General features: G+C 57.0%; 1 protein-coding gene across 6 annotated transcripts in view; it reads left to right on the top strand.

Moving 5' to 3' along the window:
• Positions 1-10,760, top strand: part of ARHGEF10L (Rho guanine nucleotide exchange factor 10 like) — a 164,842-nt gene extending 154,082 nt beyond the window's left edge. For all 6 annotated transcript variants that reach the window (XM_052636257.1, XM_052636255.1, XM_052636256.1 and 3 more), the window contains 2 exons: positions 8,036-8,158; positions 9,529-10,760. In XM_052636257.1, the coding sequence (XP_052492217.1) occupies positions 8,036-8,158; positions 9,529-10,067 (662 nt within the window). In that variant the 3' untranslated portion in view covers positions 10,068-10,760. The remainder of the gene's footprint in view (positions 1-8,035; positions 8,159-9,528) is intronic.
• Positions 10,761-27,785: the final 17,025 nt, after the last annotated feature.

Raw genomic sequence — 27,785 nt, 5'->3', positions numbered from 1 at the left:
AGCAAAGGGAAAGAGAGACGCCAAATACGGACCTCTTTCCTTAGAGGTCTCTAAAGAAAGGCAGGGGTCTCTCTGAGTCTGCCCTCAGGGTTTGGGTCAAGAGGAGGGCGAGGGCCCTGATGTCCTCTGCTTGGAGCCGGTGCTTCGTCCTGGGGACTGTTTGTGGGACCCACGGAGAGGGTTACGATCTGGGCGCACCCGGCACCCTGCCCCCCGCCCAGAGTCTGCCGAGGCCTCCGTGGAGTTGGCCACAGGCCTCGCCCTTAGCGCTGATCCCTGTGAGCCGTGCTGGGAGCCAGGACAGATGCGTGCTCAGGGCCCACCGCTGCCCCCAGCCAGAGCAGCCCTCAGGGCCAGCGGGCCTCAGCTTGACTTGCCCTCGAGTTTCCACCAGACAGACTGACCCGGAGCTGGTCTGGGAGGATGCCGGCTGGGCTGGGGGCAGCAGCTGGGAAGGACCCCAGGGCCGGGGATACAGCAGGTGTGGCGGGCTGGCCCGGAGCTGATGGTGACAGGGCCCTGGCAGACGGCCGCCGCAGAGGCTGGGAGTGGCCTGCGCTGAGCCGGGGGCCCGGGTCCTGCCTGGTGGGGCTGGGCAGAGGGCAGTCACGCCAGCCAGTGCCTCGGAGGCTGCAGGGTTCCACCCCAGCGGCCTGGTCCCTGACTCCACACAGGCTGCCCAGCGACCACCCCGGCTCCTGCTCCCCCCAGCCAGTCTCACGGGCCAGTCTTCAAGTCCAGTCGGGTGGCCGCAGCAGGGGATGCTCACCAGCAACATGATCAACGGCAGCCGCGGCAGCACGCAGTGGCTGCACCCCGCCAGGAGCCTACCCTGAGCTGGGTGCCGAGGGTCTCTACGCAGTTGGGACCTCACTGTTCCCATTTTTCAGATGCAGAAACTGACGTTCATTCGGCAGGGTAAAGCGGCTGTCCTGTGGTCGGACCGGGGGTCATGTCAGGTTGGACTCAGTTCAGAGCCTCGCTGCATGTAGCGGGGGAGAGGTGGTTTCAGAGGCGGCCAGGGTCCCGGCTCGGCCACTGTGGGATCACAGCGGGTCTCTCTGCCTTGCGGAGCCTCTGGTCCCTCTGTGGCGTGGGCAGTGGTTCCTCGCTCCAGGTGTATATTGTCAGGAAGATGCCTTGCTTAGGCCTGGGTCGTCCGTGAGGAAAAGAGACGCCTTTCTAACCTGCCCCCCAGGGTGTGGGGTAAGGGCTCGGGGGACCTTTGTCATGGGCCCTCCCTCTCTCCCTCCCTCTTTACTTCCCTCCCTCCCTTCTTTCCTTTTTTAATTTTTTAGCTTCAGTTTCATTGTCTCTCATAGTGTTTAGCCATTATATGAGGTAAATCTATTTTAATTACAGTAAAAATTTCTCAGTATCACAGAGATATTTCCACATCTGTGCTGATAGCTAAATTATTTCACGTTAGTGGAACAATGGGGAAAAAATGGATAACATTATGGGCCTTTTTCATCTTCTCAGTAAAGTCTGGGGGAGGGGAGTGGAGCAAAGTAGAGAGTCGGGTGTGTCCAGCGGCCGGGGGCAGGCTTTGTGGGCTGAGCTGCTGCGGGCGGGAAACCAGCAGCTCCTGCTGCACAGCTGCCACCTCCCGGCGGGTTTAAACGCGTCTTCAAGTCCAGTGACTGACTTGTTCTTAGCAGTTCAGTTCAGTTCAGTCGCTCAGTCGTGTCCAACTCTTTGCGACCCCATGAATTGTAGCACACCAGGCCTCCTTGTCCATCACCAACTCCCGGAGTTCACTCAGACTCACGTCCATCGAGTCAGTGATGCCATCCAGCCATCTCATCCTCGGTCGTCCCCTTCTCCTCCTGCCCCCAATCCCTCCCAGCATCAGAGTCTTTTCCAATGAGTCAGCTCTTCGCATGAGGTGGCCAAGGTACCGGAGTTTGAGCTTTAGCATCATTCCTTCCAAAGAAATCCCAGGATTAATCTCCTTTAGGATGGACTGGTTGGATCTCCTTGCAGTCCAAGGGACTCTCAAGAGTCTTCTCCAACACCACAGTTCAAAAGCATCAATTCTTCGGCACTCAGCCTTCTTCACAGTCCAACTCTCACATCCATACATGACCACAGGAAAAACCATAGCCTTGACTAGATGGACCTTAGTCGGCAAAGTAATGTCTGCTTTTTAATATGGTATCTAGGTTGGTCATAACTTTTCTTCCAAGGAGTAAGCGTCTTTTAATTTCATGGCTGCAATCACCATCTGCAGTGATTTTGGAGCCCCCCCAAAAATAAAGTCTGACACTGTTTCCACTGTTTCCCATCGTGGGAAATAGATGGGGAGCAGCTGCTGCTGCGTCACAGTTAGTTACCCTTAAAAAAGAACTTCCCTGGTGGCTCAGACCATAAAAGATGTGCCTGCAATACAGGAGACCCGGTTTCCATCCCAAGGTTAGGAAGATCCCTTGGAGAAGGGAATGGCAACCCACTCCAGTGTTGTTGCCTGGGAAATCCCATGGACAGAGGAGCCTGACCAGCTACTGTCCATGGGGTCGCAAAGAGGTGGACACGACTGAGTGACTGACATGCACAGAAGAAGGGGCGATCGTCATCGTGAGGGTGACTGCAGACAGGTAGCCGGAGTCCCCAGGGGTTAAACGACCAGCTTCAGGTCACTCTGCTGAGGGGCCCAGAGCCAGGACCTGGGTCACAGCCGTCTCATGGGCTAACCGGGCAGCCTCCCGCTTCTCCAGCTTCTGTTTCCCCATCTGTTCGACGAGGGCCTGAGATCGACGAGGGCCTGAGATCGCAGCTGAGCTCGTGGGGCCAGATAAGAGCCCAGAGTCAGGCCCCGCCAGCTGCGTGACCAGGCGCTCCAGCCCCACCTCTCAGGGCAGGCACGGGTCTTCACCCAAGTGGTGAGGACAGCGCCCCAGGTCCCCAGGTGTTACAGCCCCGGGCCTCCTCCCCACGGGCCTGGCCCTTCCTAACACCGGGAGCCGCAGGTGTTACAGCCCCGGGCCCTGCCGGCCAGGAGGCCCCAAGCCCAAGAGGAGCCAGCCCTGGGTGGAGGGGGCCTTCAAATCCACCCCACACTGTGTCCTGGTGGAAGAGCAGAGCAGGATTCTTAAATTCTTTATTACAGATACTTGTAGAAGGCTTTTAGGTATTTTTTTCCTCCCCCATGCCACCAAATGAAATAATTGCGTAATTGCTAATGAATTTCTTCCTCCTCCTAAGTGTGGTCTTTTTTAAGGGCCTGTTAAAAATTCATCGCGCTTCCTTCCCCCGGACCCTTTTCCTTCACTCGCCTCCCCAACTGGTATTAATGCAGTTTTGAACTTAAACTCCCTCCTCCTCTTAACTAGGCAGGTCATTAATAAAATGTTCTCCGAGAGCCTGTATATCTCCAGATAGAGGGCTTGGGGGAGCTGAGCACGGCCGCATTAAGTCTCTGTGATAAAATATTTATCCACCATTAGACTTTTTTTCCCCTTTCGGAAGGTTTGTGAAGTGCCTTGCTCTTTTCCTCGAGGCAAAGCGGGAGGAGGAAGGGCCGGAAGGAGGTCTGCAGACGAAGTCCTTTCTCCATCCGGCACCTCCTGCGGTTTCTCGCTGCCTTCGTCTCATTTCCTGGTGTCTGTGGTCCGGGGGCGGGCATCAGGAAATGGTCGCTTGCTGGTCCTAAGGTCCCTGGGGCCCTGGAATCGGGGGGAGGCTTGTAGCATGGGGACATCTGCCCCCGCCCCTTCTCTTGGCTTTGATTATTTCGTGGATTTCTGGCTCTGATGGAGCTGATCTTAAAACATTCGGGTCTAGGTCCTTTTAATGATCACATTTTCCTAATAGCCTCCATTTATTGATTGTATATTATGGGCTAAGAGCTGTGCTCAGCTGTGTGTATCTATATTATAGTGTATGGGTATATATGTGTATATTTATATACACACAGTGTGTATTATATACGTACATAAAATTTCTAATAATCATAAAATTGAGCAGGGGATGTGTGTTGAGCGATGGTAGAAAGTGGCTATCGATTCACGCAGCTGATAAGAGCCGTCAGCGCCCGCATCCTTGCTCACTTCTCTGCTTTCATCCATTCTTCCTCTCATTTAATCACAGGTCCTTTTAAAAAGCGTTTATTGAGGTAGAGTTGATCTACACTGTTACAGAAGTTGCAAGTGTGCAATGTAGCACCCTTCTCCAGGGGATCTTCCCGACCCAGGAGTTGAACCCGGGTCTCCCGCATTGCAGGCAGACGCTTTACCATCTGAGCCACAGGGAAGCTTCCTGAAGGGCCGTGCGCCTTCACAGTCGCTGTGAAGTATTGGCTGTATCCCGCGTGCTGTGCAGTGTGCGCTTGCAGCGTATTTATTTGCTGCCAGTAGTGTGTGCCCACTAGCCACCTCTCTCCTGCCCCTCATGCCTTCGCTGTCCCGACTGGTGACCACTGGTCGTTCTCTGGATCTGAGTTCGCAGATCCTCTTCACGTGTCTGCCAGGAGCCAGGGCATTTGATCCACTAGCTGGGGAGTCCGTTTGACACACAGAGAAGCTGCTGCCCTCAGGAAGCTTACATCTGGGGAGGCAAACAGTGCAAGGCACAGAGAACACGAGAATCCCAGAGCTTGAGCAGAGCCTCGAAGAGAAGATGGGAGGGGCTCGCAGCTGGGGCCTCCTGCACTTCCTGAGGCCCAGGGCTGGGCCACCCGCTGCCGGACGTCCCAGTTGCCGGTCCTGGGCGTGGGGGGCCTACACTCCCCGAATTGGTGTAGGGGTGGAGAAGAGTGCCAGCTCCCCCAACCCAGACGCTGGCTGTGAAGTAGCCCGACACGCCGGCTTCTTTCCCCCGCTCTGGTTTGCATTGGCACGTGGAATCAACACCATCAATGTGACCTGTGGAATCTGCATCCTGTCGCTGGACTCACATCCCGCTGCCCGCCGACAGCTCCACTTGGATGTCTAATGTGCGTCTCAGACGACACCGAGTCCTGAACTTGGACGTCCCCCCAGCCTGCTCCTCTCCCATCCCGGGCTGTCTGCAGCGCTGGCTTGCACTCGGCTGCTGGACACGAAAGAGCTGGGACATGTCCTTCCTTCCCTCCCCTCCCCCCAAGTCTGTCCAGCGTGTTGGTTCTCTCCATCTCCCTGTCACCACCGCGCCTCGGACGCCATCATCCCTGCCTTGCTCGTCTCTCTGCTCGCTGCACCCACCCCATCCTCTGTCACGTTGCAACCAAAAGGCTAAAATCAGGGTGCACTGCTCCATTGCTCAGACCCGCCAGCCGTGCCTCGTCGTGCTCACAGTGAACAGTCCCCGCCCTCGCCTCGGCCCGGCCACCCTCCGACCCGTCCTCGGTCATCTTGCGGTGCCTGGTCCCTGTGCCGTGCTGGCTCCATCCTCTGCAGAGCCGCCGGCTCATTCCCATCACCGGGCCTTTGCACGTGCCGTCTCCAGACCTCCCCTCGGGTCTTGGCGTGGCTGCCTCCCCTTGTCATCAGATCTGGTCTCCTGGCTCCTGCCGCCCATCCTCCCAGGAAGCAGAGTGAGGCACGAAACCTGCGACTCCTCCCACCCACTGTCTGCCTCATCACCTCCTTGGAATTTCTGCCTGGGGTCTACACTCCTTGTTTGTGTTTCCACTTCCTCCGTCCCCTCCCAGGGCTGCATTAATATGGGGGTGTGTGTGTGTGTGTGTGTGTGTGTGTCGCTCAGTTGTGTCTGACTCTTTGCGACCTCATGGACTGTAGCCCACCAGGTTCCTCTTGTCCATGGGATTCTCCAGACAAGAATACTGGAGTGGGGAGCCATTCCCTTCTCTAGGGGATCTTCCTGACCCAGGGATGGAACCCAGGTCTCCTCCACTGCAGGCAGATTCTTTACCGTCTAAGCCACCAGGGACGCCCTCATTAATGCGGCAGCTTCCATTAAAGTTGAAGGGAACTGAGATCACAGACTCAGTCCCTCGGTGCCACGAGTCACGTCTCAAGTGTGAGCAGCCACGAGTGACTGATGGTGACCGAACTGGGCAGAGAACGTTTTCACTGTCATAGAAAGTTCCAGAATGTCTGCTCCTTAGGAGCAGAACTTTGTGCGGTTCCCCCTCTGCCTCCAGCACCAAGTGCAGTGTCCCCCACACAGTAGGTCCTGGGGATGTGCTGGGGTGCTGAGTGGGTGGGTGGGCGAAGGTGTCAAGACCAGTGTGTTAGGGAATGCTGTGTGAACCCCAAGTTAGCAGACCCTCCTTCTGGGGTGACTGGGAGCCGAGGGATATGCCGGGGTGCTGAGTGGGTGGGCGGGCGATGGTGTCAGACCAGTGTGTTAGGGAATGCTGTGTGAACCCCAGGTCAGCAGACCCTCCTTCTGGGGTGACTGGGAGCCGCACAGTCCGCTCTGGGACTCTGCAGAGGAAGTCCGTACACATGCAGGTGTGGAACTCAAGCAGTTTGCTCAAGTGTAGAGAGGCAGGGACTTCCCTGGAGGTCAAATTAAGGAGGTTAAGATTCAGAGCTTCCAGCGCAGGGGCCACAGGTTCAATCCCTGGTCAGGGAACCGAGGCCCCACTTGTCATGAGGCATGGCCAAAGAAAGAGCAGAGAGGCAGTGTAAAAGCATTAAGCTGTAATAAGTGCCAGACTTGAGCTCTGCCCCCCCACCCCGCCCCGCACTCACCAGCCGGGTGACCGCTTTGGACCTTAATATCCTCATCTGGAAAACGGGCACAGCATCCAGGTCGCGCTCACTTCTCAGCTGCTGCAAGGCTTGTATCGGGCTAGGGCAGTGTGTGAAGTGCTTTGGAACCTGCAAGGCAGTATTTCTCAGAGTGGCCCAGGGCCAGCAGCCTGGGTGTCCCTGGGAACCTGCTGGAAATGCGGGCTTGCGCCTCCCCTCTGGGGTTGGCCCGTGGGTGTCGGCTCTCCTGCTGGTGCTGACGCAAGCCCAGCCTGAGAACCCCGTTCTGAGCATTACTTCACATGTTGTGGCGTGACTTGGAATTTGAGGAGAGACTAGGTCTGTCAGTGGGCAGAAGGATCCAGGCTGGAGGTGAGACAGCCCTTTGGGAGGGCAGGCCTGGGCCCCCAGCGCCTCCCTCACGCCCCTTCCTGTTGGGTGGAATTGTCAGCAGCAGAGAAGCAGTGATGGTGGCCGGCACCCACCTGCACGTGCCCTGTGCCAGGCTCTGGGTTACGTGATTCCCAGCCACTGGCTCATTTACTCCTCAGGACGAGGTTGTGAAACGCCATCACTGTCGCCTTGCGCAGTGAGGGGACCCAGGCACAGAGGGTCGTTGTTTCCGGCCTGAGGAGGTGGAGCCAGGAGGTGGCCGAGCTGGGGTTTGGACCTGGCGCCTGTGCCTGGAGCCCTGCTCTCAGCTCGGGCTGTGCGGCCCACACTGCGCCTCCTCCCCAGAAGGGCACAGGGGCCCACCTTCCCCCACCACTGCTCCCCATCGTCACCCCCTGGCTAGCTCTGTCACGACAAGAACTGGTCTTCAAGTCTAGACCGGCGTCAGAAACACACTAGTTCCCGGCTTGGGAGCCCATTTGCCACAGGGCCCAGAACTGCATCTGTGCCCCTGCCAGAGGAAGGCCCGGGCGGGCAGGATGTCAAGGCCGGGCTGGAACCCATGGGGCTGCCAGCTCGTCCAGACCGCTCCCCACACATCCCTTCTGCTCTGTCTGCGTCACCCTCAACCTGCACCTCCCCCGGCCTCTCTCTGCTCCCCAGCCGGCCAGTTATGTTTCCGGCATGGGCGGGCCCTCAGCCTGCACCTCGTGGCAGGTGAGCCAGCCACTGCATTGAGAGCTGACGTGGGCCGGCACTGTGGCATTCCCTCAGTGTATCCCCAAGGCAGCCCCGCTTTACACAGGAGGGACCGGAGGCTGGGTGACCGAGGGCCAGACCCCAGCCAGGTCAGCCTCCCAAGCCCCACTCCTAATCCCAGGGCTGTTCAGCTTCTCGCTTGTCTCAGGAGAACAGCCCAAGGGGCCGTGCCCTCAGCTTCGGGGGCCCCACGCATTGCCACCCCCAAGAGGACCTGCTGCTCACGCTGGCTTCTCCCTCCGCAGGCCAGAAGCACCTGTGTGTCACCAGCCTCCTGATCTGCCACGGTCTGCTCTGGGTGGGCACCGACCAGGGCGTCATCGTGCTGCTGCCGGTGCCTCGGCTGGAAGGCATCCCTAAGATCACAGGTGAGAGCCGGGAGTCAGCTGCGCGTGGCCAGGGGAGGGTGGGCCTTGTGCCCAGAGGTGTGCGCTCTCTTCTGATCGGGGCCACCGGTCCGTTCCCCAGTGTCCTCTGTCACTGTTGGTGGCTCCGTGGGATCAGATCGCGGGCCCGCAGTCTCCTTGCAGCTCTCCTATCTGAGGCAGTGGGCACAGGAGGCGCGGGGGCCCGATGGTTTGAGGTTGGCCGAGACCCCCGACAGACAGGAGAGGTTCTGCCGGCCGCCTCCTGCTGTCGCCACAGCAGCTTCCACGTGTCCCGGCCCCAGAGACAGAACTAACTGAGGGCTCGCGGGGACGGAGGTCCATGTGCAGCTCTGTTTGCCTGGGTTAGAGGGGGGGGCTGCCCTGATGTGGTGCTGGGATCTAGGGTCTGGAAGACCCTAGAGCTCTGGGCCCCGTCTCTGCCTCAGCCCTGAGTGATGGATGATGAAGTGGCCTCTTCCAGCTGCTGCAGGAGGGGAGGGCTGAGTGCAGTGGGGGGCAGATGCCCCAAGGGAGACCACCCCCAGGTGGACCGCAAGCCTCTCTGCCCAAGAAGACCCTCTTCCTAAACTGCGGGACTTCCTGCTTTCCTGGTCTCCTCACGAGGTCACTTTTCTCATCCCCGGATCCATCCTGGGGTTGCAGGGCTGTGCTGGGCAGAGACCCTGCCCGCACATACTGACAGCCTGGTCGGGGTGGTGTAGCCAGCGCAGCAGGTGCTATGATGGCAGGCGTCCTGGGGTCGGCGGAGCAGACAGGACTGATCATCTCTCGTGGGTGAAGGCAAGAAGGGAGCCCTGCGGAGGGGCTGAGCTGGGCTTCGAGGCCAAGGTGTTGAGTCAGGCAGGTGCGAAAGGCTCTCTGGGCAGAGGCAGTGGCTTGGGCAAAGGCATGGAGACGTGAGGATGGCCCAGGCAGGGAGCTGCAGGTGCTTCCACACCAAGGTTCCCATGTGGTTTATAAGATTTCTTGTGTTCCCCTTCTCCACTCTTCCAAAGGAAGTAGCCCTGGAGCATGGCAAGCCCTCCTCCAGACCCATGGCCTTCTGGGAAGCTGCAAACGTAGATGGCAGTAACCCAAATAAGCCAAAAATGAAACCCAGGAAGTTCTCCAAGAGACTCAGTTCAGTTCAGTCCAGTCACTCAGTCGTGTCTGACTCTCCGCAACCCCGTGGACTGCAGCACGCCAGGCCTCCCTGTCCATCACCGACTCCCAGAGCTTACTCAGACTCATGTCTGTTGAGTTGGTGATGCCATCCAACCACGTCATCCTCTGTCGTTCCCTTCTCCAGACTCGATGGGTCTTTAGAACTCTGGGCCTTTGTGCCCCTTCTCTCTGTCCTCTTCCTCCAGGGAAAGGCATGGTGTCGCTCAACGGGCACTGTGGGCCTGTGGCTTTCCTGGCTGTGGCCACCAGCATCTTGGCCCCGGATATCCTGCGGAGTGACCAGGAGGAGGCTGAGGGGCAGCAGGCCGAGGAGGACAAGCCAGACGGGCTGGCTCCTGAGCCGGCAACGGTGCCCGCGAGCCACGTGGGCGGGGAGCTGACCCGCAAGAAGGGCATCCTTCTGCAGTACCGCCTGCGCTCCACCTCCCACCTCCCGGGCCCGCTGCTGTCCGTGCGGGAGCCAGAGCCTGCAGACGGCTCGGCCCTGGAGCACGGTGAGGAGGACGGCTCCATCTACGAGATGGTGGACGACCCCGACGTCTGGGTGCGCAACCGGCCCTGTGCCCGTGACGCCCACCGCAAGGAGATCTGCTCTGTGGCCATCATCTCTGGAGGCCGCGGCTACCGCAACTTTGGCAGCGCCGCCGGCAGCCCCGGGAAGCCGGCCCCGTGTGGGGAGACGGACAGCACCCTCCTCATCTGGCAGGCGCCCTTGATACTGTAGCCCCGCCCAGGTCGCTGTAGCCCCGCCCAGGCCACTCGGTAGCCCCGCCCAGGCCACTCGGTAGCCCCGCCCAGGTCGCTGTAGCCCCGCCCAGGCCACTCGGTAGCCCCGCCCAGGTCGCTGTAGCCCCGCCCAGGCCACTCGGTAGCCCCGCCCAGGCCACGCTGCGCCAGGCCTGGCTGCCGCCCTCAGCCTGCAGACTCTCAGCCTGCAGTGGGCCCTTCCGGCGGTCCAGGGTCCCCAGGGAGCACTGGGTGGCCTTGCCCTCAGGGGCCTAAACGGGGCCGTGAGGACGGGCCTGGAACTCTGCCATGTACCTGAGCAGAGCAGAGGGAAGCCTCTTCCTTTTTAAGAAAAAAACAATTTCAGTGTTTAGGGGAGTGGTTTGGGTTTGGGGAAACAGAGGACACCTCCGGAGGAGATGGCCTTCTTTTTAAAAGCAAAAAAAAACAAAACACAAAACCTCACAACTGCCTGGCAAGCCCAGCGCCTCTTGTCTGGGCCCAAGCGGGGCTCATGGGTGGCCACACGCCCCTCCTGGAAGGGTGCGTGCGTGTGAGTGTAAGAGAGCGTGTGGGCTGGTGTGTGAATGTATATAAATACGTATATATGGTGTATATTATATGTGTATAAATGGAGTCTGTACATATTGGAGCTCTGGGAGATGCTGGAATAAAAGGCAAGAATAATGGCGGTGCTTGGGTTGCGGGTTGTTTTTAATTTTGTTTTCTTTGAGATGTGATAACCTAGACAGCACATTAAAAAGCAGAAACATCACTTTTCTGACAAAGGTCCGTCTAGTCAAAGCTATGTTTTTTCCAGTGGTCATGTATGGATGTGAGAGTTGGACAGTAAAGGTTGAGGGCCGACAAATTGATGCTGTAGAGCTGTGGTGCTGGAGAAGACCCTTGAGAGTCCCTGGACAGTAAGGAGATCCAACCAGTCCATCCTAAAGGAGATCAACCCTGAATATTCATTGGAAGGTCCGATGCTGAAGCTGAAGTTCCAATGCTTTGGCCACCTGATGCGAAGAGTCCACTCACTGGAAAAGACCCTGATTCTGGGAAAGATTGAGGGCAAGAGAAGGAGGCAGCAGAGGATGAGATGGTTGGGTGGGATCACTGACTCAGTGACCACGAGTTTGAGCAAACTGGAGACAGGAGAGAGTCCTCTGGAGAAGGACAGAGGAGCCTGGCATGCCGCAGTCCATGGGGTCTCAGAGAACTGGACACGACTCAGTGACTAAACAACGGGGAAAGAGCAGCTGTCACTGTCCAGGTTGTTCTGGAACCAGCGGGAAGGATTGAGGCTAGGCAGGTGAGAACAGGGCCTAGAGCTGTGCTGTTTGGCACAGTCGCCGATGGCCTCGTGTAGCTATTTTTTAATTAATTAAAATGAAATATCGCAGATTTTATTTATTTTTCAGTCCCATTAGCCACATTTCTAGTGTGACTTGAGGTGCCGCACACACGAGGTTTTATGCCAACCGCATTCGACAGCATAGATATGACTTTCCATCACCCCAGAAAGTCCTCTCCTGCTAGAGGGGGGCTCTTGGGAGCTTCTTTTCTGAATGTTTCTGGAAGAAAGGACTGGGCCCTGGCTCTGGAATGGTGTGGAGGCACAGGCCTTGGCCTCTATTAGGAAAGCCTGGGAGGGAAAAAAAGATGAGGGCTTCACCGTGTGGAGAGGCGGGGGCTCTGCGGCTGTTGCTATGGGCAATAGAGCTCTGCGGGGAGGGGCCTGAGACCCCTGGGGGTGAGGGAGGGTGGGGTGAGCTCCAGGGGCTGAGCAGAGCCCACGCTGAGGGTGGGATTGGCAGGTCGGGCCAACCCTTGGCTTTTCTTGGGTTTCTAGAGCTGCCTGCAGGAAAAAAACAAAAACCAAGCCCAGCCCACCACCCAGAAGGGAAGCGTCTCTCCGCCTGTCCGCCCGTCCATCTCTGTTCTCGCCACATGTCTGTCCGACCCCCACCCACGCTCCTGTCCTCCCCTTCATACTTACCGGTGCCAGCACTGGCATGCAGGGAGGAGGGAAGCCGAGGGCGCAGGCAGGCCTCCCGAGGTGGCGTCACACGGCTCAGTGAGTGTCTGTGGGAACCCAGGGCAAGAGCTGCCGAGGAGGGATGTGTCAGCTGGGCCCTGACCAGCTGGTGGGGTCCCGCCCGCTGGAGGAGTCATTCCCTCGTCCGCTCCTCTCACACGCCCCTCGAGCCCTGCGGCTCTCGGGCCCGTGCTGGCCGCTGGAGCCACAGAGGTGAGCAGGCCTACAGCCGTGACGGTCCCCAGGAAAGGCATGCGGAAAGGGAGGGCAGGGGGGTGCCCGTGCGCCAGGGCTGAGGGAGGGCAGGGTGTGCGGAGGAGCGTGGGAGGCCCTCCCGCGGGAGCGGGCTGCCTGGGGGCGGCCTGATTCCTGGAGGGTGAGTGTCCAGTGTGGGTCCCGGGGAGCCTGACCTGGACGCTGACCAGCTGCATCTGGTCCAGACGCACCCACCCTCTCTGGGCCTCAGTTTCCCATTTTCTATCAAAGGGAGGCTAACTACTGTCCTGCCCACCTCTAATGGGAGAGGAGGGGCCTTGCTAAGTACAAGTGGGATAAAGATCAGGTCTTCATCGCATTGCTCAGGTTAATTGAATGCCCTGTCTGGGTGGGGCTCTCGGGGGAGCGGGACAGGACTTTTCCTGGGACAGCAGCTGTAGGTAGAGTTTGCTTGGGACAATGGACAAGCCTGCAGCCTGAGATCTAGCAGGCCTGTGTTCACATCCAGCTCTGCCAAAGCCCCGCTGTGTGTCTTTCAGAGCATCCCTTCACCTCCAGGTCTCAGTTTCCTCATCTCTAAAATGGGGATGCTGAGACCTTTGCAGGAGTGCCAAGCACAAGTGGTATTAATAATACTTGTTTCCGAGAAGTCCATGGGAAGCGCTGGAAAGACCCTCTCCCGGCAGCTCTGTGATGATTCCGTGTGTCGTCCTACTCAGCCTTGCTCCAAACGACTTGAGGCAGACTGTTCGTATTAAGAAGTCCCTCCTGTTGTGCAGGAGTTAGCGTCTGAGAGCTCTGCGGTTCTGTTAGATCCCGGCCCTGCAGCCCACTCAGCAGAAGGGGGCCCGGGAGATGTGGCAGGGCCCGTGAAATCCGTCACCGAGCAATTGACTGACTCCGCTACTGTAGTGAAATTATCATATCAGTCAACAGCTCATCGCAAGCCTCTGACAACAGAGAGAGGGGGAATCGGGGGAGTAGGAAGCAGCTCCCGAGATGCGAGGAGGACGTGCCTCGCATAGGAGAGGAGACCCTGGCTTTAGATACTGATCAGAGTAATAATAACCACAAGCGCTCGGGGTGCCCCAGCTCGTTTCATCCTCACAGCCGCGCCTGGAGAAGCTGCTCTGTTTGCCTCGTTTTGCAGGTAAGGGATCTGAGGCCCCAGGAGGTTAAACAGCTTCCCGGAAAGGGTCAAGGCCAAGGACAGAGGTCTGCTTGCCGCCAGAGCCGGATCTGAGCCACCAGGCGACTCTGCCCAGGAGCAGAACTCGGGAGACAGAGCTCCAACTGTGCTTTCCGCACTCACTAGCTGTGTGACGTCAGGCATGCGCCTTAACCTCTCTGTGTCCCAGCAAGGGGATAGTAAACAGTCCCTGCCTTGGGAACCAAGTGCCTTTCATTCAGTGTTTATTGAAAACCCACTCTTCCCTGACAGCTCAGCTGGTAAAGAATCCGCCTGCAATGCAGGAGACCCCGGTTCAATACCCAGGTTGGGAGGATCCCTTGGAGAAGGGAAAGGCTATCCACTCCAGTATTCTTGGGCTTCCCTGGTGGCTCAGCTGGTAAAGAATCCATCTGCAATGCGGGAGACCTGGGTTCAATCTGTGGGTTGGGAAGATCCCCTGGAGAAGGGAAAGGCTACCCACTCCAGTATCCTGGCCTGGAGAATCCCATGGACCGTACAGTCCACGGGGTCACAAAGAGTCGGACGCGCCTGAGCGACTTCCACTGGTGTGCCAGGGCCTGCGTCGAGGTGGACTGGGTGGGCTGGTGAGCCCGACACTGCTCACGTCTGCCCCCTCCCCATTCTGCGGGGATGCAGATGAACCGACAGTGAGATGCGTCAGATGGCGGCTGTGCTCTGGAGAGAGATGGCGCGGCTGGGGTGGGGGTGGAAAGTCCCAGGGAGGCCGCGGTGGTGTTAACCAGGGCGGCTGGGGAGGCCTCACTGAGCCAGAGCCACAGGAGGAGCACATGCGAGGCCGCAGAACGTTCTGGGTGGAGGGAGCACCACGTGCAAAGGGCAAGGGGCCGCTGGGGGGGAGGGGCGCCTGGGGGGCGGGCAGGTCGTGGGGGCACCTGGCCTTTTCTTGGTGACGGGGAGTCATGGGAGGGTTTTGAGTAAAGAACTGATGGCCTGTCTCTGGCTTTGTAACAACCTCCTGGTTGCTAAATGGAGGAAAATGCGTAGAGGCGGAGGTGGACGTGTGGGGGCCAGGAGACCACCAGGAAGCTGTTGCTGCAATCTAGGTGCAGGATGCTGGTAGCCCGGACCACAGTGGGTGTGCCTGAGGTCAGGGTCGATGGGTTCTGATGCTGGAGGATCCGATGAGCAGACACAGCCTCTAGACAAGCCCCTCATCGAGAGGTAGCTATGAGCTGGACCCTCTCCCAGCTGGGATTCTGTGCAGCTGCTGACCGGGGATCTCGGGCTGCTGGGAGACTGCTCCCCGCTGGGCACCCCAGCCTGTGGTCCCTCCCCATATATCCAAGGACACTCACCCCCTGCGCCCTCGCAGACCTGGGGGCTGAGACCCTCCCCTGCCCTGCAGTCAGCAGCACTCTCCCGCCCTGGTGGGCATGTCAAGGACACAGACCTCTGCCCTCTGCCCACAGCTCTGTCTCCCTTCACCTCCCTGGCTTTCTCCTGCCTGTGCGAGGCCCAGGGTGTGGGTGGGGAGTGCACCCCAGGAACCCAGGTAGCATCCATCCTCAGACTTGTTGCCTCTGATTGGCCTCGTTTCTGACTTGCTGATGGAGATGGGACTTCTGGCCAGGAGAGAGAAGCTCTGGGGCCCGGGGGAGCCTCTGGGCTCAGACAAGGAGCTTTGATCTCGATTAATAAAAAGAAGTGGCCCATCTCGAGTTTCCCCAGAAGCAGATCCTGAGATTAGGATTTTGATTCCAGTTGGGGACACTGAGGGGGCCGTGAGACAGGGACAGAAGTCAGAGTCGGGTGTGTTAGCTGAGCAGGTGACCCATGCTGGGGAGCTTGGGAGACACGCAGGGCTTCAGAGTTGCCCTGGCCACGGGGTGAGGATGCTGGCGTTTATCCCCACCTCTCAGCAATAGTACCCTGGGTGGATGCTGCTCCCAGGGCTATTCATCCCAGCCCTCCAGCCTGCCTCACTGCTCAGCCAGAGAGAAGGTCCTGGGCTAAGCAACCCCCTTTCCCCCAGGAGCATGCATACAGCCCAGTAGAGCTGGCTGTGACTTTTACAACTTTGAAATGGTTTCTTCCTCAGCAGAGGCAGGCTTTCAGGAAGATAATCTTGCTACGGACACAAAAATATCTAGTTAGGACCTCAAAGCTGGTTGTTTCTTCTGGGTTTCATCCCCCTCTGTCTCAGCTTAGGCTGCTATAACAAAAGACCATCTCTGGGTAGCTGAAACAGTTCCTCTGTCCTGGAGCCTGGGAAGTCTCAGATCAAGGTGCTGGAGGATTCAGTGTCTGGGGAGAGCTCTCTTCCTGGCTTGCAGGCTGCCTTCTGGCCGTATCATTATGTGATAGAGAGAGCAACTTCTGGTTTCTCTTCTTCTTATAAGGGCACTAATCCCATTGATGAGGGCCCCACCCTCAGGACCTAATAACCCCAAAGGCTCAAATACAGTACCATCACATTGGGGATCAGGGCCCACCTTCAGCCCATAACACCTTCCCTTTCTTCCCTTGCAACACACACACACACACACACACATGCACACACACATGCACATGCACACGCACACATGCACACACACGCACACACATGCACACACACGCACATGCACACGCTATCTGGCAGGCATGGGGGCAGGCAGGGAGATGTAGACGCACCAAGGTTTATCGGGGATGAAAATAAACCTCAGGCTTATATCTCGGACACATCACTTTGCTACACAACCGGGCACCTTTGGGCTAGAATCACTGGGGATATACGATTGTCCCTTTCCTCATGGAACATGCAGTCCAGCAAGCAGGATGCTGGTGCCAAAGAGATTTAATCGAGGGAGGCTTCCTGAAGGCAGTGAGGTGTCGTGCAGCAGATATGGACGTGGGAGTGATGCAGGTTTGCATCTGAATCTTGGCCCTATCGTGTATTTATTATGTGGCCTTAGACAGGCGACAGTCTTCTGTGCTTCCGGGCCCTCAGCTGCATGGACGGGCCAATAGCGCCTCCCTTGCCGCTGGCTGTGGCGGCTTGGCAGTATCAGGGGGCTTCCGGGCCCTCAGCTGCGTGGACGGGCCAATAGCGCCTCCCTTGCCGCTGGCTGTGCGGCTTGGCAGTGTCAGGTGCTGGTATCACTATCACTTCTGTGTCTTCCAGTCATGCTATCACACCTGCAAGCGTGAGGTCAGCGACTCTTCAGAACTGACCGGGTGGGGGGTGAAGAAGGGAGGCTCAGAGGGTGCAGTAATGTGCGGTGCACACAGCCCGGGGAGGGGGTGAGGATGGTGGGACTGAGGTCTGCCCTCCTGGGGCATCTGGTCCGGGGAAGGGCTAGGGATGGGGTAGGGGCCGGGTCTGGGCTCTGGCCCACGCTCTCCTGGCCTGTTCCCAAAGCCAGGATTCAGCCCTGGAGACCTCAGTTTTCCCTCCCCGAGGTGAGAGCCGTGCCAGGCTCCTTTTCGCCGTGTCAGCGGGGAGCCAGCCCTCCGGACCCCCGCGTGCTTCCCGTGACACTGTGAAAGCCCAGCTGTTGTTTAGTCTAAGTTGCGTCCATGCTTTTGCAGCCCCATGGACCGTAGCCCTCCAGGCTCCTCCGTTCATGGGATTCTCCGGGCAAGAATCCTGGAGTGGGCTGCCGTTTCCTTCTCCAGGGGGTCTTCGCAGAACAAGGATTGAACCCGTGTCTCTTGCATTGGCAGGTGGGTTCGTCAGCACTGAGCCAGCAGGGAAGCCCGTGGGAATGCCCTGTAGTCACACATATAAGCGAGGGGCCTGCCCTCCTGTTCCCCCGGGCTCTCAGAACCTCCGGAGCCTGCTTTCTTTAGGCTGCTGCGCACGTGCATGCATGCTCATGAGGGTGGGGTTCACACAAGGTCAGCTTCCGCCACAGAACATGAGGACGCAAACGACACCCACTCCCCAGTCTGATGGGTGAGACAGAGCCCTCCCAGCAAGTTCCCAGCCTGACGGGGAAGGGATCCTTGTTCGTGGGGAGCGCCCAGTCTGATGGGGGGCTCATAGCCCCTCTCACCTAGCCCTATGCAGCAGCTGCTAGTTCAATGGAGAGACATGGGCCTGCCCTAGGGATCCCCAGATCTGATGGGGGACCCCCAGCCCAGCTCCCGGGGACCTGCCATGTTGACGGGGAAGATCCAATCTCTCCCCAGGAGGAGACCCTAGTCTGAAGCGGGCATCCATTCCCACCCTTGGAGGATGCTCCGGTCGGATGGTGCAGACGCCCAGCCTGAAGTGGGAGCTGATCCCTTGCCCTTGGTGAGCTCCCCGCCTCTGAAGGGGGAGGCAGGACCCTCAACAGTGAAGAGATCTGATGACAAGACCCACAACAGAAACTTTTCCACAACACAGACCTAATTACAGCGCTGCTGACCTGCTCTCAACTCCTCATTTACACTTTCCTGGGGAAACGGCAAATAGCAAGAATGTGTAAATTGAGAAAGATTAATATCATTACCTGAGCTATTTCTTGTCATCTTTTCATATCAACAAAAATCACAAACCTTTCCTGGGGAGAAGCCTGGCCATGATGGACTGTCTCGCCGAGGCAGGCAGCTGGCTTCTTCTCTGCAGGAAGCGGAGTCTTGCAGACGCCCCGTTCTGGAAGCCAGCCCTGACAGATGGCTCAGCTGTGTGGTGGAGAGGGCGCTGGGCCTTGAGTCCGCAGATGTGGACTCGCGTTTGGTCTCTGTCACCACTCTGCGTGTGACTCGGAGGTCCCCACCTCTGTGAGCTCAAGTCCTGCCCAGTACGAATCTAGAGGCACTGATCACAAGTCCAGACACCGTGTTCAGTACATTATAACCTTGATGGCAAGGAATCGGTGCAACCCCTCCCCTCTCAAGGACCTTCTGTTATTATCCCCACTTTACAGATGAGAAGACTGAGGCTCAGAGAGGTGCCGTCACTTGCCCAGTGTCAGACAGCACAGGAGAAGATCCTAGGGCTGTGACTTTAGTACTTGCTTTGTCATTCAGCCACTCAGTAGTGTCGGACTCTGCGACCACGCGGACTGCGGCACGCCAGGCTCCCCTGTCTTCACTGTCTGCCAGCGCTTGCTCAAACTCATGTCTATCGAGTCGGTGATGCCGTCCAACCATCTCACCCTCTGTCGTCCCCTTCTCCTCCCGCCTTCAGTCTTTCCCAGCATCAGGAAAGGAGTTGGATCCTCACATCAGGTGGCCAAAGTATTGGAGTTTCAGCTTCAGCGTCAGTCCTTCCAGTGAACACCCAGGACTGATCTCCTTTAGGATGGGCTGGTTGGATCTCCTTGCAGTCCAAGGGGCTCTCAAGAGTCTCCCCAGCACCACAGTTGGAAAGCCTTGGTACCCACAGCCTGCCACCCCGGCCCCGCCCTCTCCCTGTGCCCCCGGAGGACAGAGGGCTGAGCGCAGGGGCCCAGGTGGCAGTGGGGCCACAGGACGCTCGTGGGCCTTTCGCTTCAGTTTCCTCTTCCAGAACGTGGGGCTAGGAAGAGCACTGACTGCGTCAGCTGATTTGAGGATACCGAGTTAACTCATGCAAAGCACTCTGAGCAGCCCCTTGCCCAGGGTTAGCTGGGTCGTTATCCTCTCGTGCAGGGGCCTTGCCAAGCACCTGTATCTGAGATGCTCCTCTTTAGAGCGTTAAGCGCCCAGGCACGCCATGGGCCCTTTGCGCCTTTCTTGGAGACGCAGAGCTCAGAGGACCCAGCTGTGTGCACAGAAGGTTCTGTTGGTCTCCTGTCTTAGTTCACACGGACCCTGGTACTCGCACCAAACGTTTTGGGAAAACACTGTAACAGCAAAGTGTGGTGAACTCCGTACTGATAGGCATCCCATGGTGAGCCACTTAAGGGGTCCAGAAAGCAGTTTGGGGCTGCAAGGAGATGAAACCAGTCCATCCTAAAGGAAAGCAACCCTGAATATTCACTGGAAGGACTGATGCTGAAGCTCCAATACTTTAGCCACCTGATGCAAAAAGCTGACTCATTGGAAAAGACCCCGATGCTGGGAAAGACTGAGGGCAGGAGGAGAAGAGGGCAGCAGAGGATGAGATGGTTGGATGGCATCACCAACTGAATGGACATGAATTTGAGCAAGCTCCAGGAGATGGTGAAGGACAGGGAAGCCTGGCGTGTTGCAGTCCATGGGGTTGCAAAGAGTCAGACATGACTGAGTGACTGAGTAACAAGTCTGCAGAAAACATATCTGGGTCTAAGCAAGCAGTTCTCAGGAGCTGGCGTTGTTCAGGGCTGGGCACCAGGCTGTGGGCGGGGCTCCAGAGCAGGCAGTCCCTGCCTTCCCAGAGCTGAGCCCCCAGCCTCACGGACAACACAGGTGTGAAATGAGAAGGTCTGTGGAGGCCAGCATGTAGGGAAGGATGCTCCATACCCATGAGACGCCAGCCCAGCAGGAAGGCCTCAGTTTCTCCTGTTGCAAGATGGTGATAACGGTTCCTTTTCCCCGGCTGCTGCCAGGAGTGAAGGAGCTGTTGTGGAAAGTGCTCAGCACAGGGCCTGCTCACTCAGTGGCAGCTTTTCTCTCTTTCTTTATTTTTGGCTGCACTGTGAGGCATGCAGGATCTTAGTTCCCTGATAACCAGGGATCAACCTGTGCCCCCTGCATCGGGAGCCCGGAGATTTAACCACTGGACTGCTAGGGAAGTCCTGGCGGTCCCTCTTTTTAATAGAATGATATTAACAATGGGCCTGGTCAGTACTGAGCATGTAGGTATGTGGGTAGGGAGATGGGACTGGGGGGCATCCCCTTCCGGCGGGGGGAGATCTTGGGAGCCAGCTGCAGGGGAACTGGGCATTACTGTGAAGCTGGATGCTGTTGGTAAGCCCAGGGCTGGGGGCTTCTGGTTCCAAGTGTTGGGGGGTGGTCCGTGGCCCAGGGTGATCAGGGATCCCTCAGCTCCATTCCAGAAGGCCTCCAGGGTTCTTTGAGCCTGAACCTAACTGACTGACAGACATGATCTTTTCCCCCTGTTATTTCTGCTAAATTAGGTGACCAGGCCTTTTTCTCTGGCAAATCCAGGGACACAGAATTGCATGCTATTTTGCATAAATCAGGGACTCATTTGCATCCATTTGCATATTCCTCTGGATATGAGGTTCAAGAGGCCCAAACTCAGTGTGCGTGAAATGAAATCAGTATGTCGAGTTCAGCCTCTTTGAGTTGACCTGAACCCCACAGGCAGGGATGGAGGAGCTCAGAGGGGCCAGGGCTCCCTGGGGTCTGTCAGATCAAGGAAAAGCCCTGGGGCCAGCTCTTTGCAAGGATGCTCAGGACTGAGGCGGGGGGGGGGGGGGGTGGGGGGGGGGTGGGGGTGGGGGTGGGGGGAGGGCTTTGAGCACAAAGCTTCTCTGAGCCCAGAGAAGCTGACTCAGCTGTGGTGAAGCCGCAGGGCAGGGGGCCTGGGGGCGCAGCGCGGGCCTGGGGTGCAGCGCGGGCCTGGGGGCAGGTTGTAGCCCTGCTCATAGGGCCCCCTTGCTGAGCGCCGACTTTGTGCCAGGCGCTGTATTGGCTACTCTACAGGAGTCCCCGTTCTCATTACAGCTGAATGAGGTCAGTTATTATCAACCCCATTTTAGAGATGAGGAGACTGAGGCACAGAGAGCGGAAGGGACCTGATCAAGGCTGCAGGTCCTGGAGACCCTGGACTCTAACACAGGCCAGTTTAGTTCCAGAACCTTTCTTTTCTGATGAGGGAGAATGAGAAACCCGACCACTGGCAGCTCAGAGTGCCCCTTGGAGCCCCCAAGCATCTCTTTCCCAGGGCTAGACCCTCTCCTCTCCTTTCCCCGTGTTTCACTGGACTGCTTTGTGGGGAAAGAACTGCAGGAGCACCTGTGTCTTCAGCACGCTTGGTTTCCATGGCAACAAGGGCACGACAGCCTCCATCCCCCATGGGGAGGGAGTGGCTGGGTAGCTCCCTTGAGGGAAGGAATGCCAGGCCCAGCCCTGGCATTAGGCCTGGCACCGAGCAGGGCCTCTGTGAGTACTTCTGGAGTTAATTCAAGCTGAGTGGACACAGGGGGCATGCCTGCCACCGCTGTTTGCCCACCCCTCCAGGAATGGGTTACCGTCCGGGGATGGGTTCCCCTAGGGGGACGGGTTCCCCTCGGGGGATGGGTTACCCTCTGGGGATGTGCCAGGGTCCAGCCCCAGCAGGATCCAGGGGTTCACTCAGGATGGACGTAGTTGGCAAGAGAGAGAGAGAGATGGGGAGACCAAGCTTAGGTGGAGCAGGTCTGTAACTTTATTTTTTAAAAGAGCTTTTATACCTTGGGTTGTACATAGAGGGGAATGGAAGACGCAGAGTCACGCAGGGTCAGCAGTTCTGACCCTTAACGAAACCAGGCTTTCTTTCTGCATACCTTTCCATATACAAAAGTCTTATGTGATTTACATCATCTTCTGGCCTGGAGGCCTGTTAACATTTTATGACCCTTTTTTCTGATAAAGGTTTGTCAACCAGAAAACTTATTTTCTCTAAAAGTGTTTTTTCTAAAGTCTGGCGCCACTCTCAGAAAGCACTAAATAAAGTTACATTCCTATGCGGCAAAGGTGCAGTGGGTTATAACAAAGAAAAAGCTTACTAAATCAAAGGCCTAATGTTGCTAACACCAAGGCTACTGCTTATTTTCCCTACATACCAACTATATTAACTAATATACTCCCAGGCACACAATGGGTAAGGGATATGGGAACTTGGCAGCAAGCATTGGCTCGACAATGAAATCTCTCACCAGCACTATTCTAATACTTTTTACTCCTCGAAGAGCTCTGTGCCTGTTAAGACTTTAGAATGTTTACGTCCCCTGCCTTTCATGGTTGGGAGGTTGTGAACAGTCACGTGCATTAGTTGTAAAAGTATGGATAGACCTGCCACGCAAGTTAGAATGCTAACAGAGGGGTTTGAATTGAAACATTCCGTTCATGCCCAGGAGACTTATCAACTAGAGCCCTAAGGTGATTTCCTCCAGAGGAAGGTGGTCGGGGATAGCCCCCTGGTAATGCCAGAAGAGTTGGTGGAAGGCATAATATAGTAAACAGTAGACAGACAGATTTTGGTGTCCGGGTAGATGCTCGAGCAGGTCCAGGGAGTCCCTCGAGTCCTGATCCGCCCTGCCTGTCAGGTCTCTCCTCATGACCTTGTCGTGGGTGGGATCTCGTGTGCTGGCTCCCGGCAGGGATGGGTTACCCTCGGGGTATGCGGGTTACCCTCCCGGAATGGGTTCCCCGCCTGGGGACGGGTTACCCTCCGGGGGATGGGTTACCCTCCGGGGCCTGGTTACCCTCAGGGTATGGGTTACCCTCTGGGGACGGGTTCCCCTCTGGAGAAGGGTTCCCCTTGGAGGACGGGTTCCCTCGGGAGATGAGTTCCCCTCAGGGGATGGGTTCCCCTCGGGAGATGGTTTACCTTCTGGGGATGGGTTCCCTGTGGGGGATGGGTTCCCCTCGGCAGATGGGTTCCCCTCTTGGGATGGGTTCCCCTCTGGGGATGGGTTACCCTCCGGGAATGGGTTCCCTGTGGGGGATGGGTTCCCCTCAGCAGATGGGTTCCCCTCTTGGGATGGGTTCCCCTCCGGGAATGGGTTCCCTGTGGGGGACGGGTTCCCCTCTTGGGATGGGTTCCCCTCTGGGGACAGGTTCCCCCCTCAGGGGATGAGTTACCCTCGGGGGATGGGTTCCCCTCCGGGGATGGGTTCCCCTTCAGAGATGGGTTTAGGTGCTGAAGATTCTACATCACTTCTCTCGTGGAGATGCTTCTTTACCTTTCTCTGAAATCTGAGTCTGTCTTTCTGTTCGACAGTGGAGTACGATGGGTGTGACGCTATGCTGGTTCCGGGCCTGATAGCTTCTTCTTTCATGCTTTTGGGAGCCCTGAGCTCCCGTGTGGAAAGTCCAGCTCCCCTGATGGAGGGATGGCTGGGAAGACCCACAGAGTCAGAGAGGTCCTGAGGGGGTCCTGCTGACGGACGCCACGCACACAGGTTACTGTCTTGCACCCGTTTGCCGGGTCAGGTCCCCAGATGACGACAGATCCAGATGTTGTCGTGTCGAGCAGAAGACCCACGGAACTGAGCCCTGTCGACCCACAGAATCATGGCAGATCATCACAGAAGATGTTGTTCTAAGATGTTAAACGTTGGGGCAGTTTGTGTTACGTGACCACATGCCTCCTCCCCTTCTGGTAATAAAGCATCCTTGGGGGATGCCCTTTCACCTGCTCACCCGGGAGGTAGTACCAACCCTATTAACACCTTGTTCCTTCAGTGCCAGGAAGAGCTGGGACCCAGGCCTAGTCTAGATAATATTAAACCACATGGCAATAGTGATTGTCTGGTAGATGGCATGTGACCCTAGATGAACCAATCAGGGCCCTTCCTGGGGCTGATATTAGATGAACCAATCAGGGCCCTTCCTGGGGCTGATATGCTGATGATGGGTGAGAGAAGCTATGTCTTCTGCATTTGCTGAGCTGGGGTGAGGTGAACCCAGAAGCTGTCTGGGGCCCCGTTCCCCACCTGCCTCCGCATGCCAGCTGGACGTGGGTGGATCCCAGCTGTGGTCTGAGAGGAACACAAAGGTGGTACAGTGACATCGCCGGGCCGGCTCTCTCCCTGGACTTTCTAGTTGGATGAGTTACGTGTTCTTTCTCTTTTAAACTGGTTTGAGGAGGTTTCCGTCACTTGAACCGATGGGACACATCACACCGACTCTATTTCTTGGCTTTAAATTGCCGTGTTGTTCTGTCTCGGAGGCTCCATCCTCACGGGAAAGGGAAGAAAAGGTGAGCCTGTTGTGACCAGGGCTCTGGTGCTGGGCGCTCTGCTCTGTTCTGGTGCTGAGCACTCGCTGCTGCCTGCAGGGGAGGTGGCCCCTGGGCATTTGGCAGGGTGGGGGCAGGTCACAGGCCGAGTGGCAGACCCCCCACCCATGGCATCGTGTGGCAGCTCTGCTCGGGTGCAGAGCAAGGCAGAGACCAGGCGGGAAGGAGGGGGCAGGTGAGGGAGTCCCATTAATTTTTCCAGCCTTAAATCAATTTAATGGGAGCCTCCGATGACTCTGATTTCATTTTTCATTTTCACCATTACAATTATCAGCTGATAATACCGGCAGCTCAAGCTTGAAATGGGACAGCAGACTAGAGGCTGTCAGAAAGGGAACAGGACCAGATCACACCAATTATCTAATATTTTGCTAATTAGACACTCAATGCATCTCTCTCATTTACAACAAGGGGGAAAAAAAGACCTCGCGCTATCATTGTTATTCTTCTTTGCTGATCAGCAGTTATCACATACCCTAGCTTGGGGATTTTACATCCCAAAGAGAACCTCCTTTTCCCAGTTCCTTCATCCCCACAAAACTGCGCCCTGTGACATCGGGGAGCTCCTGAAGCCTACCTTTAGTCCTTCTTGTTGCTCTGGGGAGACAGTGCAGGTGGTCCTGGTGTGCTCAGCCCCCGGGGGGTGACGCAGTGTCGGACGCAAGATGCACGGTGAGAGGCTTCAGGCATCTCCAGACCTCAGAGCAGGGGTTCAGAGGCGCGCCCGTGGCAGGAGGTGGACTGGAACGTTGTTCAGTCCGTCTGGTCAAGGCTGCGGTCTCTCCAGCGGTCACGTGTAGATGTGAGAGCTGGACAACATAGGAGGCAGAGCACCGGAGAATTTTTGCTTCTGAGCTGTGGTGCTGGAGAAGACTCTTGAGAGTCCCTTGGGCTGCAAGGAGATCAAACCAGTCTATCCTAAAGGAGATCAACCCTGAATATTTACTGGAAGGACTGATGCTGAAGCTGAAGCTCCAGTACTTTGGCCACCTGATGGAAAGAGCTGACTCATCAGAAAAGACCCTGATGCTGGGAAAGACTGAGGACAGAGGAAAAGAGGGTGACAGAAGATGAGATGGTTGGATGGCATCGCCGACTCAATGGACATGATCTTGGGCAGACTTTGGGAGATGGTGATGGACAGGGAGGCCTGGCGTGCTGCAGTCCATGGGGTTGTGAAGAGTCGGACTTGACTTGGCAACGGAACAACAACCAATTGTTCAGAGTCAGAAACCTTCCTTCCCCTGCACAGAGGGGGTGTGACCCAGCTAAGGAGCCACAGAAGGTTCCAGCAGAGCTGTGCGTGGGCCCTGGCTCTCCTGAGCCCAGTCCACTAGGCTTTCCACTCACTGCATATGTCCAGTGTGAACGCAAGACTGTCAGAGTCTCCTGTGCAGCTGACAGTTGGTTAGAAGGAAAACACGGTCAGTGAGTGTGTTCGTGACAGCCTACCCGTCTGCAGGCCTGCACGTCTACATGGCCACCCCTCTTTAGCACAGAGGGTGGCGGGGAAAGCTTAGATTTAAGGTCAGAGAAACCGGATTTAAATCCTGCATCTACCACTGACCAGCTGTGTGATGTTGACCAGATTCTTCAACCTTTTGAATCCCGAAGGGAGCAGAAAGCCCAGAATGAGAGAGGTCTCTTGAAAATCAGGAGTCTACTGTTTATCCAGCAGGACCATTTTCCAAATGGACACACAGAGTCAGGGACAGGGCTTCACTGTTTCATTTCAGTAATAATAGTATCTGCTACTCTGTACTAAGGACCCACTGTGTACTCTAACGGAAAGGAAAGTGAAGTCACCCAGCGGTGTCTAGCTCTTTGTGACCCCGTGGACTGTAGCCCACCAGGCTCCTCTGTTCATGGGATTTTCCAGGCCAGAGTACTGGAGTGGGTTGCCGTTTCCTTCTTCAGGGGATCTTCCTGACCCAGGGATCAAACCCAGGTCTCCTGCACTGCAGGCAGACGCTTTACCCTCTCAGCCACCAGGGAAGCAGGTCACTCAGTCATGTCTGACTCTTTGTGACCCCATGGACTATATAGTCCATGGAATTCTCCAGGCCAGAGTACTGGAGTGGGTAGCCATTCCCTTCTTCAGAGGATCTTCCCGACCCAGGGATTGAACCCAGCTCTCCCACATTGCAGGCGGATTCTTTACCAGCTGAGCCACAAGGGGAGCCCGAGAATCCTGCAGTGGGGGGCCTTTCCCTTCTCCAGGGGGTCTCCTGACCCAGGGATTGAACTGGGGTCTCCTGCACTGCAGGCGGCTCTCAGGGACGTGCCTGTCCTCTAGGCACTTGTCAAATACTTTGTGTGCATCTCGTTTAACCGGGGCTAGCAAGTGGGATTGCCATGTCTCTTCTACAGTGGGGAAGACCAAGGCTCTCAGCGGTCAGGTGACTTGACTCCTGTGGCACAGGACAAAGCAGGGCTTGTTTCCCAAGCCCATTAGGACAAGAATGTTTCGCCAGGCCCTTCAGCCTGAGGATGAAATGCATGGTGGTGAGGGGCGGGGTGGGGGCCACCGAGGAGGGGACAGCAGGCCCTGGAGGCACCGGCCACAAGCCCTTTGACCTGTGCCTTGATCCTGATCCTTGAGCTCAGGGCAGCGGCTCTCAGAAACACAGTTGGCTCTGCTCTGCTGAACTTCATTGTCTTTATCAAATTAATATATGCGAACCAGTGTGACCACCTAATTAAGACATTTCCCAGGGCCCTGTGCTGGCTGCTTAATGATGTGCAGGCAGCTGGCCTCATGTTCAGAGAGTCCTGGGGTGTCAGGGCCTGACCCGACGGCGGTGGGGCTCCCGCTCCGCCATGGTCCGGGGCTGGGAGGGCCCAGCTCCGTGGTGGCCGCCACTCCTGGCGGGACTCCGGGGCTTCTCGGGAAGTGGGTGAGCTGTGTTCTGCAGGGCCTGAGTCCCTCAGAGCTAATTGGTAAGTCTCTAATTGAGGAGAGACTTTCTTTTGTGCCCACAATGGCTCAGCCCTGCAGCAGAATGCCCCCAGTTTGGTTAATGAACTTCTTTTCTGTTTGGAAATGAGATTTCTAAGATGGGAAAGGAGGGCAGGCAAGGGAGGCCGCGGCAGCGTTCTAGGCGAGTGAGGATTCCGCTCGGAGCGGGGAGGTGAGGTGGCTGAGGGAAGTGCTGGTCCTTAGGAGGTGTGATGGATGGATGGGGTGGGGAGGGGGTCAGGGATGGCATCCTTGTTTCGGGTTTGGGCAAGTGGACAGAGAATGGTCAGTCCTGCCAACACGTTCATTCATTTACCCATTCATTCACTGATTTATCCAACACCCACCCGCACACACACACACACACACACAGTGCTCACCTGTCTGCCAAGTCCTGGGAGCCAGGTCCTGGGAATAACCCTACTGAACAAAGTAGACCGGGCGTGTCTGTCCCCACAGAGGGGGCCACGTAGGACTCAGTCTTGACCTCGAGAGCCATTTAGACTC

Source organism: Budorcas taxicolor, chromosome 2 (genome assembly GCF_023091745.1).
Source record: "Budorcas taxicolor isolate Tak-1 chromosome 2, Takin1.1, whole genome shotgun sequence".
Taxonomy (NCBI): domain Eukaryota; kingdom Metazoa; phylum Chordata; class Mammalia; order Artiodactyla; family Bovidae; genus Budorcas; species Budorcas taxicolor.
This window is presented reverse-complemented; position numbering and strand designations above follow the sequence as displayed.